Below are 15,586 nucleotides of genomic sequence, written 5' to 3'. Positions count from 1 at the left end.
TATGCATTACAGAGATTACTTTTAACATTGTTATTCGATTATTAGCATTTATGAAGTTTAACTTTAAGTGATTTTTAGATGACAGCAGGATAATATAAGGTTTAAAGGTTTGGAGTCAGTGAGTTGTTTTTGAAAGACGTTTGTATTGCTTACCAAGGCTGCATTTATCAGATCAAAAATACAGTAAAAACAGTAAAATTATTAAATATTATTACAGTTTGAAATAACTGTTGTCTGTTTGGATATATTTAAAAATGTAATTTATTTCTGTGATTATAAAACTGAATTTTCAGAAGCCATTACTATAGTCACTTATTCTTATTTCTTCTTAATATTATTGTGAAAACGTGATTATTATTATTTTCAGGATTCTTTGATGAACAGAAAAATCTAAAGAAAAGCATTTATTTTGAAAGAAACCTCAACCAAGAACCAACACAGAAGCAATATATTGGTCATTCTGAAACCTTTAACATGCAGAACAGTTTTGTTGCCCATTTAGTCAGAGGTGTGTTTGAAAGACTTCTTTGGAAAGCATGAATGAAACCTTCAGTCATGGCAGTTACAGGAAGAGTCAAAGCAATTCATTTTCAGACCCATTCATTGTTGTTTCATTCTCTTCCACTCTATTTATCTTTAGTCACAAAGTCTTGACCTGCACAGTCCATTATTCTCTTTTGCTTTCACCATCTCTCTCTCAGACCCTCCCCCATCTGTTTCTCTCTAATTGCATGCACAGCACATAAAACAGAACCAGACTGTTTTTTGTTTTACATAGAATGTCTCATTGAATCCCTCTTGCTCACTCTCTCTTTCTCACGGAGTGTGTATATGTCTGGATTGTAGGAATGTTAGCTAAAAACATTCCTCTCTGGATTGGCCGAAAAGACATCACCCATCACCATCAAATGGGATTACCAGCAGGGAAAGTGAGAGAGAGAGAAACAGGAGGGGTACGAATAGAAGAGAAATAAGCCCTAAACAAGGAGCGACAAAGAAAGGTCGAGTCCAAACCAGTCTCTGCTGGCAATAAAACGGTTAGTACAATGGCTTTTATGAACCAAAACTCCACTAAGCAAACCATCACATAATGGTGTTATTGCACCCTTGAGTGAAGTGCCAACCCATACCCACATTAGTGCTAAACATTCAACCATTTCAACTTGGAACGCAAGTGCAAAAGACAAAGCCACTAACAGCATCTTTTCCAAATATTTTGGAAGCTTTGAGTTTGAATAACCTACTTTTCTTGCCAAAATCCTGTGAAAAACTATGCTGACTAGTTATTTTTACTGAGCAGAGGATTTCTGTACATCTTTTAATTTATTCTATTCTTGTACTAACTCTAATTCTTTCTTTTTATCTTGAAGTATAATTTTCTATTTCCTTTTATTATCATACTGTGTATATATATATATACACAGTATGATATATATATATATATATATATATATATATATATATATATATATATATATACACACATACACACACACACACACACACACACATCAAATTGTTTTCTCTTTTATTATTTGTTTTTGTCCATTTTGATTCATAACTTTTTACCCAATTAAATTATGTTCCATGTAAAACATTCTGCCCTAAAAATTAAAAAAAGACAACAACAAAAAAAATCCATAACTAACCATTAAGTGTTAAGTGGTTACATTTCAACATGTATTCTTCTCACATATCATATCAGCATCAATAAACAGAAATAAGTTACTTATTACCTACATTCATCCATGAAAATTACTCTAAATATAGAAGAAAAAGTGTGTACCTTGTTTTTCACCTCGTTAAAGTTATTCCCGTCGCAAGTACAGATGGTAATTCCTTACAGGTGTGTGTCAGTGTGTGTGTGCGTGTGGGGACTGCGTCTGCGGCGTTGTCTCAGCTGTTCTTGTCTTTATAGTGAACGCGCAGACACGCGCTGAGTGACGCGGCGTCCCGCTCTAGCGCCTGCTCTGACTCACTGACTGCACTCTTCGAGCAACACTGACACAATAAAAGTCCGGCAACTCAAAAACTTCCACAATAAAAGTCCCCATGCTCAACTTTATTCAAGCTCAGCTATAAAATGTATACATATAAATAATGGAAAACTATAATAATGTGTATAGTATTCTTTTTATTTATTTATTCATAATAATATAGTATTTGAGCTAGGACATGTTTTAAAGCTCTTTAACGTTAGACAACACAACTTAAGGATGGGGAGTTTCAGTATTAAGGGATGTTAATCAAAAATGCAAAAAAATAATATTTTGGAAAATACCAGTAAATACAATTTAAAACAAACGTGAACAGAAATACAATTTTGTGGCTGTTTCATATTAAATAAAAAAGGAGAATTTGTTATTTTGTAATTTAAGGGCATATTCACACTAGGCACGGTTGTTTTGTAATAATCGTTCATCAATAAGGGGAGAACCATATCAGTAATAAATCTAAATATACTCAAATTAATTGACAAGTGTACTATACAAGCAGGGCCGTAGTTATGATGTGGCTATGGATTAATCGAGCCGCAATCTATCCATCAGATATTGTAGTATTATTTTATATTCACACATGGAAACATGCAATACTCTCTCTTTGATGTGAAAGTGTTGCCGGTCCGGTTCTGTTCACACAGCACGTGTTTTCCAATAATGCAGTTGTGGGTCCTGAAAATGTATGGGTGTGTAGCCTGTAATTAACCGTACTGTGTCTGAACGTAATTGTATTAAGGAACTCAAAATCAGAACTGACAACCGTATTCTGCTGCTGTGTGAATGTGGCCTACAAAACCAGCGATAATAAACTAAACAGAAACTATGAATGTCAGTGTAGCACATTATAATAAAATAAATCCAGATTGTTTAATATAAAACATCCAGAAAGAGTGAAATTTAAGCAACTTACATCACTCCTAATCCATGTGCTGGCCTTGGGTTGTTCCTTCACTGTTTAAACCTTCAAATCTAAACCTTAGATAACATCTCGCTCTTGGAAATGATAGAAGTTTGTTTTAAAAGAATCCTCTAAAGCATGTAAACTGAACATGCACTGTTAAGATTCAAATTAAATATTACAATTTCACATGTTATTTTTGTTTTACACTTAAAATTAAAGTTAGAGTAAAGAATGCTGTTGGTTACTTGACGTAACCTCAGTTCCCTGAGATAAGGGAACAAGCATTATGTATGAAAAAAAAAGAGTTTTCCCATACATAACGAGAGTGAACATTCGAAAGGGAACAAGAACACTATCTAAAACCTTGTAATTACTGTTGTTGTTTTTTAATCTTAGATTATCTACAAGGCTTACTTTTTCCCATCAGTCATTCTCTTTGTTTAAATTTCAAAAGAATGTTTTAATCTGAGATTGTTTATTCAGATAAATCTGTATATTTTTTTTACTAGACACAGATTACTGACAATTTCTACATCTGCCTTAGATAAAACATTCTGGACTATTTTCCAGCCTCTTTATCCCATCAGTTCATTTTCTGTTCTTGACAATTGTGATCTGTTGTTTTATTTGTGTATGTGTGAACACATTCAGACTTATTTTAGACTAATGGGAGTAGGTGTACAGTTATCATTTCTCTCTGGGTGTCTAATGTCTGTTTTAAGTAGTATTCTGTATTCTTCTATGTTCCTCTCCTGGCCCTCGTGTGTGTTTGTGTCGGGGTACAGATGAGTCGCCTCCATGAGTCGCTCCTACAGCTGGCAGAGAGGAACGCTCTGTTTAGAGCTCATGCTATCCTCAGGACTGACTCATAACAGCCAGTAAATAGCAAGCTGATATCTGCTGGTGTCAGTTACTACAATAGCCATCAAGCAATAAAAATAAAAAAATACACTCATTTTTAAAGTTGTTAATATCTTTTTACACTGAAAGCCCAATAGGACATATTCAGATCTGACTCAGTTCAAAACACATTGATAAATGTATAAACTTTTATATAACTGAACGTACTATACTGTATGACTGAAAATTATTTAAAATTACAGAAATACCTAAAGTGATAGTTTACCCCATGTAAAAAGATTTTGGGGAATGTGGTAACCAAATTGTTCTGGTGCTGATTCATTTCCAGTCGATGCATGGACAAAAACCACTGAGTCATTAAAATATATTTTATGTTCCACAGAGGAAAGAAAGTCAAAGAGGTTTAGAATGGCATGAGGGAATGTAAATGAATTTTAATATAATGGATTTTAAAATTTAGTGAACCATCGCTTTAAGTATTTTTTCATCTTACACACTTCACCTTTAACAGTCAGGCTGCCCACAGTATTCCTAAATAACCAAACAATTATCTGCAAATCTGTAAACAATGCAATTCCCAGAGTGCCAGAGACTGTGAGAATGTGTCATAGATAGTGGGTCTCTTTCTCACAAATACTATCAGTGTCTCATATACCAAATATTTCTGTCTACTGTCCAGACAAAGACCTTTAAGCTCTTGGCCAGGCCATCAGTTAAGACTCTAATTTTCTATCCTGTCTCCACACAAGTGCACCGCTCCCTCATTACAATATCACCCCCATTCTCGAGCAGTCATACACTTAAGGTATGGTTCATCCAAAAATGAAAATAGAAAAAAAGATTTGTCCATACACTGAAACTCAATGAGTTCTAATGTTGTTTTGGACCACTCTGATAAAAAAATATATATCTTTTGTGTTCTGCAAAAAGTCAGTCATACAGTTCTGGAATTACATGAGGGTGAGTAATTGGATTTTCTTCTTTGGGTAAACTGTACCTAACTGAAAGTATTCCGTTTTAAATCAAACCTCTATAAATATGGCCTTTAATCTATGAATGTGAACTATCATTCTGTATTCCATAACCAGCATCTGAACTATTTCATAATTTCTAAATGACTAGTTTTTTGACTCTTAAACCACTTTTGCTTCTCTCTTTCACTTTTTTTCTCTTTCTCCAGTATTTTTTTATTTATTTTTTATTTAGATGGTGGCCTGTTCTGGACTCTCTCTTCCATATTTGGAAAGCTGCTCTGTTCCCAGTGGTCACTTTTACACCACTAGCCAATACGGCACCGAGTCTCCGATCCCCCAGCCAATCCCACATCCCCCGTCTCCTTATAAGGACTGCACGTAGTCTTCACTCTGCACTTCTTGGCCACACTGTGCTGCTCAATCATTCTACAGTAAACTGGCAGAACTGGTCAAACAAGCTAATGTTTTTGCAAGTTAACTATGATAAATTTGTTTAAATTTTTCATGCTGGGGTAATTAAAATGTGTATTTTATTTATATAACCACATATAAGCATCATCAATAACTACTTTCAGACCACACTTGTTTTAAAAGGGTGTATTGAAATGATCAAAGCAACACTATAGACTAAAGTGTATGTAACAAAAGAATAAATGTTGTTCTTCTGAACTTTTTATTCATCGAAGTATACTGACAAAAATTAAATAAAATGAGTAACATGGTTTCCATAAAAAAAATATTATCAGTTTTCATCATTGATAACAATAAGAAATGTTTCTTGAGCAATAAATCATGTGACACTGAAGACGCTTAAAATTCAGCTTTGATGAATCAGCACAAGAATAATTATACTTTACACACATTTAATAAAATGAATTCATTAATAATATTTTACAAATTACAGTTTTTTACTGTATTTTTTAACCAATAAATGCAGCCTTGATAAGCATAAGAGACTTATTCCTTCTTTCTAAAAATATTTACAACCTCAACAGTATTGTACCTACTTTCAGGCTACTTGCTAAAGTAATTACCTACCTTGCCAATTAGCAATTATCTACACTATTTTTATGAGTCTCAATGGTCATATATAAATAAACACTAAATAAAAGTCACAGTCCACAGTGGAAACTCTGGGTTAATTAAAAAAATGAGGCTCACAAGTCCAAGAAAAACCTATTTGTGCATTTTATCTGCATGGTGCAAGAATTTCAGGAAAATGTTTGGGGATCTGTGTCGCTCAACAAAATCGTCCGCAATAAACCATTTTTTTGTAGCATTTAAATGGATTTTTCTTGTATAAAGCATCACTATATGCTGGTTTTATTTGGATGTGCTTCTAAACCACACACAACGCCTGTGCAAGAAAATGATTGTTAATACACATTTGGTTTTTACAAGCAACACCTTATAAACAAAGCAGCTTTGAGAAACAGCGCTTAGTCACTCAACAGAAATGCAACCGGCTGACCAGCGCTAGCATGGTTTTAGCAGTACACCGTGACCTCAGTGCTAAAGCTTTATCTGTGTTCACTACCATGATGATTTAAATTGTAAAACTGACTGGAGAACCTGACTGAAATTATGAAATTCAGAGCTACTACCACTGACTGGGAAATGAAGTTAGGTCTTTCAGGCTATTAGACCTCCTTCACTGGAACTAAACTGATCAGAATAAAACAGACGTACTACCACAATAACCACATCAGCACTGTAAAATCTGAAACTAAAAGCCCCATTCATTTGAGAGAAATCTGGTGTGGTTGCGGTCGAGAATAAGAGAGCTCACTGAAATGCGACCGGATTGTTTGAGAACAACCCTCAGTTTGCTGCAGTTGTCTCTAGTGTCCATGACAACAACCCCGCTGCGGCTCATGGAGGTTTGTGGCAGGCGGTGCGGTATGGCAGCAATGCAGTCGGCATGAAGATAGCAATACAAGCACTTCAGCGAGGATTAAAGACTTCCTTTCTCATCTGTTATCCTCTCTGTCTCACTCTTTATCTCTGTCTGTCTTTCTCTCATCTACTTCTGCCACCATGGCAATCCACTAATCCTGAATAAACAAAAATCCTCACTGTTATGGTGAGTAATCGTTACAATATAAACACATAATGAATAAGGAGATAAATTATTGCATCATTTACTTCAAAGAGGCTTCCTAGGAGACATTTTGCGTCCGTCTGGCTCACAGACATCTGATGAAGTGGGGTGTGGAATTCTGGTTCATCGAGTCATGACCTCTGAGTCAATATGGTGCATTTATACATCACAAGCTGGTCCTTTTGTCACGGGAAGTGAAGGATTACTGTCTGACTGGCTGACTCTGACAGGAGACAACAGCTTTTACTTCCTGGAAGAATTTAAAAGGATCTGCTCTACCCCTCACCTCACCCTTCATACGTCACTAAAACATGGTACAAAAAATAAAGTTAAAGCTAAAAATGATTCACTTTCACAGATGTTTGATCTCAAATCTCATAAGAACAACATGACGTAAGAGTATTACTTCTTACATTTCTCAAATCTCAAAACAACTCCATAATTGGAGCAAAAGAATTATTGTTTTTAGAGATTGTGTATAGCAAAAGCATTACGCTGATTCAAACTGCAAATATGAACCTTTGAATATTTTTGAAAATATTTGAATTGAGTGGATTATGAAAGCAATTTCCACCAAAAATAATAGTAATTATAAATGATTGTATATAAAAATATATGTATTACATGGTGATCAATGGCTATTAAATTCAGTGGTAATTTTATAAAATGAATTATCAATCAATCAATTAGTAAAAAAAAAAAAAACTATTGATAAAAAGATATTTGTTTTATATTCTACAATTAAATGAATAAATGTCCATTCAAAAGGTTAGTTTAAAAAAATACAGTAAAAACAGCAATTGTGTCACATTGTTGACATTAAAAAACATTAATATAAAAACAATTATTTTCAAATGTAATTTAATAATCTATTCTTGTAATGGCAAAGGTGAATTTTCAGAAGCTATTACTCTGTGATCCTTTTGTAATCAAAATGTTGATTTGGTGCTCCATTAACATTTCGCATTATAATCAAAAGTTTTATTGTTTTATAATAATTTATTTCCAGTTCTTTTTCAGGATTCTTTAGTGAATAGAAAGTTCAAAAGAACAGTTTTTATTAGAAACGGAACTTTAACAACGTAAAAGTGTCATTTTAAATCAATTTAATGTGTCCTTGCTCAATAAAAGCATTAATTTTTTTGGATTTAAAAAAAAGAAAGAAAGAAAGCTTTTGAACTGCAGAGTATATATAATATAAAGTTGTGAGACCCCTGCACTCCAACCAACTTTTTTTCTTCTGGTCATGTCGGGTATATAGTCTTCGCCAACTGGTATCAGAACACTTTAGGTGCTTGCTTCTCAGAAATCTTCAGACAGTGTGAGTGGTGGTATCAAATAACCACTACGCTGATGCCATGAATATAATCCAAAACCAAACAGGCAGTACATTTACAAAAACATATCCTGTGTTCTCATGAAGGAAGAATTGATGTTAATTTGATACACAGGAAAAAAAGAAAGGCTTCAAACGAGATTTTCAGAAGGCTTTCACCCTCACACAAACCTACAGCACAAACAGGTTTGTATTATAATCCAGCTTTAATTTAAAGGGGCTTTGTGAAATGTCTCACTATGTCGACACACACATACATCAACCTGTACAGCTGATATCAGACACTGATATCAGACACCACCTGCTGCCTATCTTTAATTCATCATTCACACAAAAATACATACTGAAAATGTACATGTGTGAACGCACGTTTACCCTAGAGCATAATGCAGACAGTCTTCTCACTTTCTGCCTCTGTGTTTCTTTACAATCTCCAGGTGTTATCATTTCAACGTGGTACGGACTTGACACACTGTGAAGCATGTTCCCATAAACCCCTGTGTTTTCAGCCCACCAAGCTCATAAATCAGAGGTGCACACACCCATCTCTCTCTTACTCAGATGCTCCTCTGAAAATAAAACCTTGGCTCTAACAGGGATTTAGTTGTTCAGATAAATGTCACAAATTGAGTAATGTGCCTTCATTATGAGGTTAATTTTTATATACCATATTTGCCTCAGAATTGACTAACAAAGTTTTTCCTCTGAGTTGCCTGCAGGTGTACACCCGCTAAACACCCTGCTCATTCACACCTCTTGTTTCTGTCTATCTCTCTTTCCCTTCCTGTGCTGAAGGACATGCTCTATCACAAGGGCCCTCCAGCTGTCAAACTAAATTTGCCAAAGCACACTGCACAGTTTCCTGTATGGCATGTATCGCTGCACGGTGTAGCATCATAGGCATGGAGAGCTAACAAGGGATCAAGTGAAGAGATTTTAACATGTTAATAAATATGAACAGTGGAAAGGTGTTAAACGATGAAGGATGTTCACTCAACACATGGTTGAACAATGAAAAACCACATCTAATGGCCCACCAACATAAATTCAAAGCCAAGCTGGTATATTTATGTGGGTCTTGTATTTCGTTTGGCAATGAATGTCTTAAAACTGTTAAATTTAGGTATATTTAAGTAATTTTTTTAGTAGGAGATCTCTTCAAATTATGAAACAGTAAAGGATGGTTTATATGATCACACATGCCTTATTTGTCAGTTTGGAGCTTGACCCCAGTCCTCATACATTTTCATTATATGGAAAAGTGTGAACAGTATGCATTTTAAAAAAAATGCCAATTAGGTTCGGAATGAAATGAGGGTGAAGGACCTATGACAAACTGTTCATTTTTGAGTAGACTGCCCAAGATGGACTAGCTATAGAAGGGAGAAATGGCTGAGAAAAGACTAACATATTTACAAGCAAGCGATTGCTCCAAATTAAAGACTTTTAGTAGGCACCACCAGATCGATTTTAGTTTATAAGACATGCATCATATCAAAGCAATGCTGTTGTGCCAGCAAAAGCCCAAAGCCCATCGCTGAACATGAAACCAGCTGAAGTTTCTCACCCTTTTATTGGCTTACTCAAAGAACATGACCGGAGCTGCAAACTCATACTTTCCACTTGTCTTCTAATTTATGGTAATTCGACAAACAACATAATCACAGATGTAATGAATAAATCACCCTAATGCTGAAATAAAGTTTCAGATCGCAGGGGACCTGTAAAAGTTAAATGTCAGCAGCTACAACGTGACCTTAAATTCCCACTTCATCATTTTATTCAAAGCACTGATGTGAACAGCAAGTTATGGGAATATTCTAAGGAAATCAGATGGGATGCCTAAACGGGATCAGTGGGTCAGAAGGCAGGGTTCAGGTCTGGTTGTACCTGGAGGAAGTAGAGAAACGATAACCTGCCACACAGCATGCAGAAATCTCCCCTGGGTAATGGTACAATTATACATTTCTTGTTTTTACAACCAAATGACAAGGTGAAGTGACTACTGCTGGAAGAAAGAGTTGTTTCTAGCAGTTGATTTGTGACGTTACAGTGGAAAAACTTTTGGGGAAGCAGCTTTTTATGGCAATAACTTGCAGAAGCTCAAGCAAAAACAGGGTTTTACAAAACAGCATGCCATTTAAACCTCAGCTTGAACCTCATCTATGACAAGAAACAATTTTCATAGCCTTTCATACCTATTCACATGCCCGTCAAACCCACGCACATATACGTTACTCACACTCTGGTCGCAGCAACCTATACTTTGTTTTACCTTTCATTTGAGAGGTCGTCTGCTTGCTCATCTGATCTGGAATCACAGAATGAATGGGGAAATGTATGGAGGAAAGTCACAAATAAAACCACAAGGACTAAATGTTGCCCTGTATTCCTGGTACAGCATGTACACAATGCAAAGCTTTCCATTTATATGATTTATTGAGTTAACACTAACGCGAATGCACACAATTTACTTTTTATTTTCTACGTCTTCTTAACACGCACCCACTAAACACACACACATGCTAGTTTTCCAGGGTTGTAAAGAAGGAAAGTCATCTGAATCAAATGGAAATCAGTCAATAACCACAGATACAAACACTTGAATCGTCTATTCAAATAAATAAGTAGGCCTGTGTAAAGATATGTGACCACAAGAGCCTAATGTCACATTCATACACACAAACTTCAATGACACACACAATCCAAACAAGATTACAGAGCTAAACAATATTTTTATATGAGACTGGCTCTGCCTATAGAGTCAACAAAGAGTCCCTCCCTCTGAGACACTTTTGCTTTTATGTTGCTGCAATTCACGTTTATGTATCTGCAATTTCAAGCTTTAATCACAGCCAGAACAAAAGCTCATGTAACAATTCTCATTTATTTAGCTGTAAGCAAAAACGATTGATTAATGTTAAATGCTATGATTCTTTGGGTGCAACGTCATCCACTCTGACCTCTAAACAGTGAAAAATATTATTTTTGTAAAATATCTTTCATTTCTTTAGAATATATGACCACCATGTTGTAATTATCTTTACTCTATAAACAGACTAATTATGAATAACTAAAAATGGACTGGTTTAGCGAGTTGTGAACTCAACTGCAGCTCTGATCATTTCACTGACTGAGTCTGATTCAAACCACTAAAGTCAGATACAAACTGCATGTTTTTGTTCTTCTCATTACATGCATACTACATAACGAATCAGAGATGAAGTGAACACTTTAACGAGATGAAGTCTGACAAACTCACATAAAGATCTTTCCCTGACTAGCTTAGACCAATTAAAAAATAACTAATTGTCATAAATGTTTTTTGTCAATTGTAGCCGCAGTCTTGAGCTCTTAGAACAAGTGAGGTCACTGGGACTAATCGCAGGCATGTAGGTACTGGTTTGCCCTGCATGTTAATGTTGTGCCCTTGGGAAGTGTACTTAACCTTATCTTGACCCTAAACTTAGGGATGCTGTGTTTTAAACCTGGAACAGTTCTTGTTACAGTAAGATTGCACCTACTAAGTAATCTACAGCCAGCTACCTTCAGGCATTGAACAGTACACCTAAATCCACAGTAAGATCAGTGCTGACACACTAACACTACAACAGATGATGAGTAGCGTAGAATCAGATACATCCAATACAAAAGCAACTGCTCCCTCTGAAATCCAACTGGAGTCACAGCACAACTGCTAACACGTATGCAAACACGCATCACCCAGTGATTTACGGCACGCAGCAATGCCCGGTCTCTGACATGGTGATAAAGGAATGGAATGCATTTGTTCTCTAAGTGGGGCTTTCCCATTAAACCACCTACTGACATACACAGGCAGCTGGGGGTAGTACATTACCACAGAAACACTTCTGCATTTATTTCACTTACAATATGTTTATTGGTTTGATGTTTTATGTTTATTGCTGGTAGGGTATACTAAAAATATGGCTACTTTAATATTATTTAATATGATGAAAGATGCACGTCAAATAAACAGTACGTCCGATTGTGCAATATTCATGAAGAAATAATCGGATGACATACTCTGCATCATTGGTCATTATCCCACGAGGCCACAGAAAAGGAGACATTAAATTTGTTAATGGCAGAGAAGAGCAAGACATCTAAAGTCATTGGTCACATAAAAGTGGCATTATGATGGATTGTATTCATACTAAACACCTACATACTGTACTTACAGACACTCTGCACAGTACACCACCATTTGAAAAGTTTGGGTTCAGTAAGATCTTTCATGTTTCTTCTTCATTTTTAAAGAATTTCTAATTGTTCATCAGGGCTGCATTTATTTGATCTAAAATACACTAAAATACACTAATACTGTAAAATATTATTACAATTTAAAATTTAATTATTACAATTTATTATATTTTAAAATGTAATTTATTTTCTGTGGTGGTAAAGCTGAATTTTCAGCAGTCTTAAGGTGCGTTCCATTCGACAGGGGCCCTACGCAGTGTTCACTGCTCCCTACTCCCTGAGCACGGTATATAGTTGAAGTGGACTTCACTGACAATAATCGCTCATTTGGAACGCCCTGCAAACGTCATCAAAGAAAGTCACCGATGGGGTCGCGCAGATTATGCATAGACAGTAAAGAAGATTATGACATAATATATAAGACTACATTCATATTTAAATTTTTATTTACAATCACATTTAAAATATGTACACTATACAATAAAAAATCATTGAGTACTATATAATGAAAAACGTATGTTTATTATACACTTTAATTGACAATTGCTGCTATTACTTCACTATTAACAGAATTGAAGCCGTGCTGTCATGCAGATATGAAAATAAACTTTTATTTGGTTAACTGTATAGCCTATATGTGTTTTTAATAAATGGTCATATAATTGCATAGCGGTCTCGTGCGCCTTCTTCCCGTGCACAGCCGTATAGTAAACACTGAGGTAAATAAAGTTAAATAAAGAAAAATGGCAGAGCCTCGTCTGCTTCTAGTCACTTTTACATTATCATACCTTTTTACAATCCGTAATGAATATGAACGATGACAGCGAAGACGGCCGTTCTGACTGGTGATGACGTGCTGCACGCAATGACAGTTGGGGGATAATCACTCTCCACTTCCTGTGAAGTGATGTATCCATGTTCCCTTATTCCCTGTGCCGTGCTCAGTGCCCTTCGAACTAAACATGTTCGCTCATTTCGGATTGGAATCTCACTTAAGATGGCGGAATACCCTGTGAAGTCCACTTCGCAGTACACTTACGGTCGAACGGAACGCACCTTTACTCTAGTCTTCAGTGCCATATGATCCTTCAGAATCACTCCTATATGAGCTGTACTGTAATCAGTTGTACTGCTTACTATTTTTGTGGAAAATGCGATACATAATTTTTTTCTGGATTATTTGATGAATACTTCAAAGTTAAAAAGAACAGCATTTATTTGAAACATAAATGTTTTGTAACATAATAAATGTCTTTACTGTCACTTTTGATCAATTCACTGTGTCCTTATTGAATAAATATTAATTTCTTCAAAAAATATAATAACTTGCCCCCAAAATTTTGAAAGTTGTGTACTTTTATTTAATTGAATGCAGTACAAACTCTAAAAGTCAGTTCCTAGTGGAAGCTTTTTTTTACCCTTTAGGCAGTAGCAGGCAGTGTTAGTAGGAGGGACATTCTCAGTGCATTTGATTGGATAAAAATCTGTCTGGTGCAAGATGAGTCATCAACATTTTGGTTCATTTTCCCTGAAAAACACTGTAAACTTGAAATGCATTTATCTGCCAAATGTGAACACTTGCACTAACATATGGATGGATTCAAAGCTAAAAGTTACAAAACTCTTAAATAGCTATCACAAATACAAGGTTGTGATGATGTACAGTATTCAGCTGCAGTACTCACAGTTTAGGTTTGGGTTTGATGGGGAGGGGTGGAGCCTTAACCGTTAAAGGTGATGGAGGCGGAGCCACTGGTTCCTTCACACTTGAAGGTGATGGTAGACTTTCATCTGGTGGCTTGTTTAAGGTCTGACCATTTTGTAGAGGTCTGTCATTTAGACTTTCATGGGGCTCTTTATCGGTGGAGACCTGAACAGGCAGCGCAGTGACCCTGGGCCAGATGTCCAGCTCATTGATCTGGAAGGCCTCTGCACTCGACGGGGTTTTGGGTGGGACTTCCAACAAACTAATCTCAGTCGAAGGAGGAGGCGGGAACGATTGGTTGTCCTCAAACACACTATCATCCCCAGAGACGCCGTTGCTGGGCAACTCTTCAACAACTAGAAATCCAAGATAACAGAAGACATAGTACAGTTCGTTATAGGGTGAGAACAGATTTCTTTTCCTGTCAAGTGGGTGATGAAATCCAGATGACCCACGTCACAATCCACTTCAGTGGAATAAAAGAGGAAATATGGGGTAAATGAGTAATACAGGAAATCATTTCTTAGTTTGTCATTGTAGAACAATCAGTATTTACAATGCTTTAACAATCATTGCAAAATGCCGATACACACCTAAAGAGGAAGAAAATGTATTATAACTACCCATAATCCTGGATAAACAGTTAATCCACAGATAAAACATAATCCAAATCTTTATCAGACATGAAATATGGCTGAGATTGTCTCAGATTCACTTAAATGGCTCTGTGGTAAACTTGAGGCTTAAGGACTCCTGGAAATATAAGTAAACTAACTCCATCATAAAGCTATCACCTCTCTCCTCACCCACACTCCGACTCTGGAGTGTTGTGGACAGGATGTGACTGGTTGGCCTCATGCAATTGACATGTTTTCAAGATGTACCACAGTCTAAAATGTCAGAAAGATCACAGATGGAGTTACTATGACTTTTTTGGAAAGGATATTTTAGTTACCGCTTTGTAAATAAATGAAATAAGAAATGAAATCACTGTGTTACATCACTTATATTTATTACTTAATATGAGAGCATGCTGTAATGTTGAAACCATTGACTGACTGTGAACTGTGCTTAATTTTGTTTTATTCAAGGTTTATTTATTCTTTTGGCCTTCTTTCAACTCATGTCATATTACATCTAACACTCAAAAGAATACTGGACTCGGGGCATAAACAGGAGCCATTCATTTTGTGTAAGGAAAGAGCATTATGTCATTTATGATTTATAAATTTACAATATAAGTATTATAAAAGTGTTACATTTCCCTTTGCGCAGGAAAAAAAAAATAAAGTCATACAAGGTGAGTAAATGTCAAAATTATTTTATTTTTTGGATGTGTAAAGAGCTTTATGTAAACATCACTAAGTTTTGTTTAAATAATTTATGATTTATGCTTGTAAAAGAAAATAAGCTTAATACAAGATCTATATTTTTGAAAGCAAGTCTTTATTTAAAAAATATTCTTTCTTCTTCAAGAATTTGGT

At 35.6% G+C, this 15,586-nt stretch overlaps 1 protein-coding gene across 4 annotated transcripts in view; it reads right to left on the bottom strand.

The window, feature by feature from the left end:
- Nucleotides 1–15,586, bottom strand: part of LOC113063204 (palladin-like) — a 77,679-nt gene that overhangs the window by 21,691 nt on the left and 40,402 nt on the right. For 3 of the 4 annotated variants that reach the window (XM_026233428.1, XM_026233431.1, XM_026233432.1), the window contains 2 exons: nt 14,083–14,458; nt 10,449–10,484 (listed from right to left, as the gene is read on the bottom strand). In XM_026233428.1, coding sequence (XP_026089213.1) covers nt 10,449–10,484; nt 14,083–14,458 — 412 coding nt within the window. The remainder of the gene's footprint in view (nt 1–10,448; nt 10,485–14,082; nt 14,459–15,586) is intronic. The other variant, XM_026233430.1, reaches the window with a different exon arrangement.

Source organism: Carassius auratus, chromosome 45 (assembly GCF_003368295.1).
Source record: "Carassius auratus strain Wakin chromosome 45, ASM336829v1, whole genome shotgun sequence".
Lineage (NCBI taxonomy): Eukaryota > Metazoa > Chordata > Actinopteri > Cypriniformes > Cyprinidae > Carassius > Carassius auratus.
The sequence above is the reverse complement of the archived record's forward strand: the minus strand, read 5'-3'. Positions and strand labels throughout refer to the sequence as shown.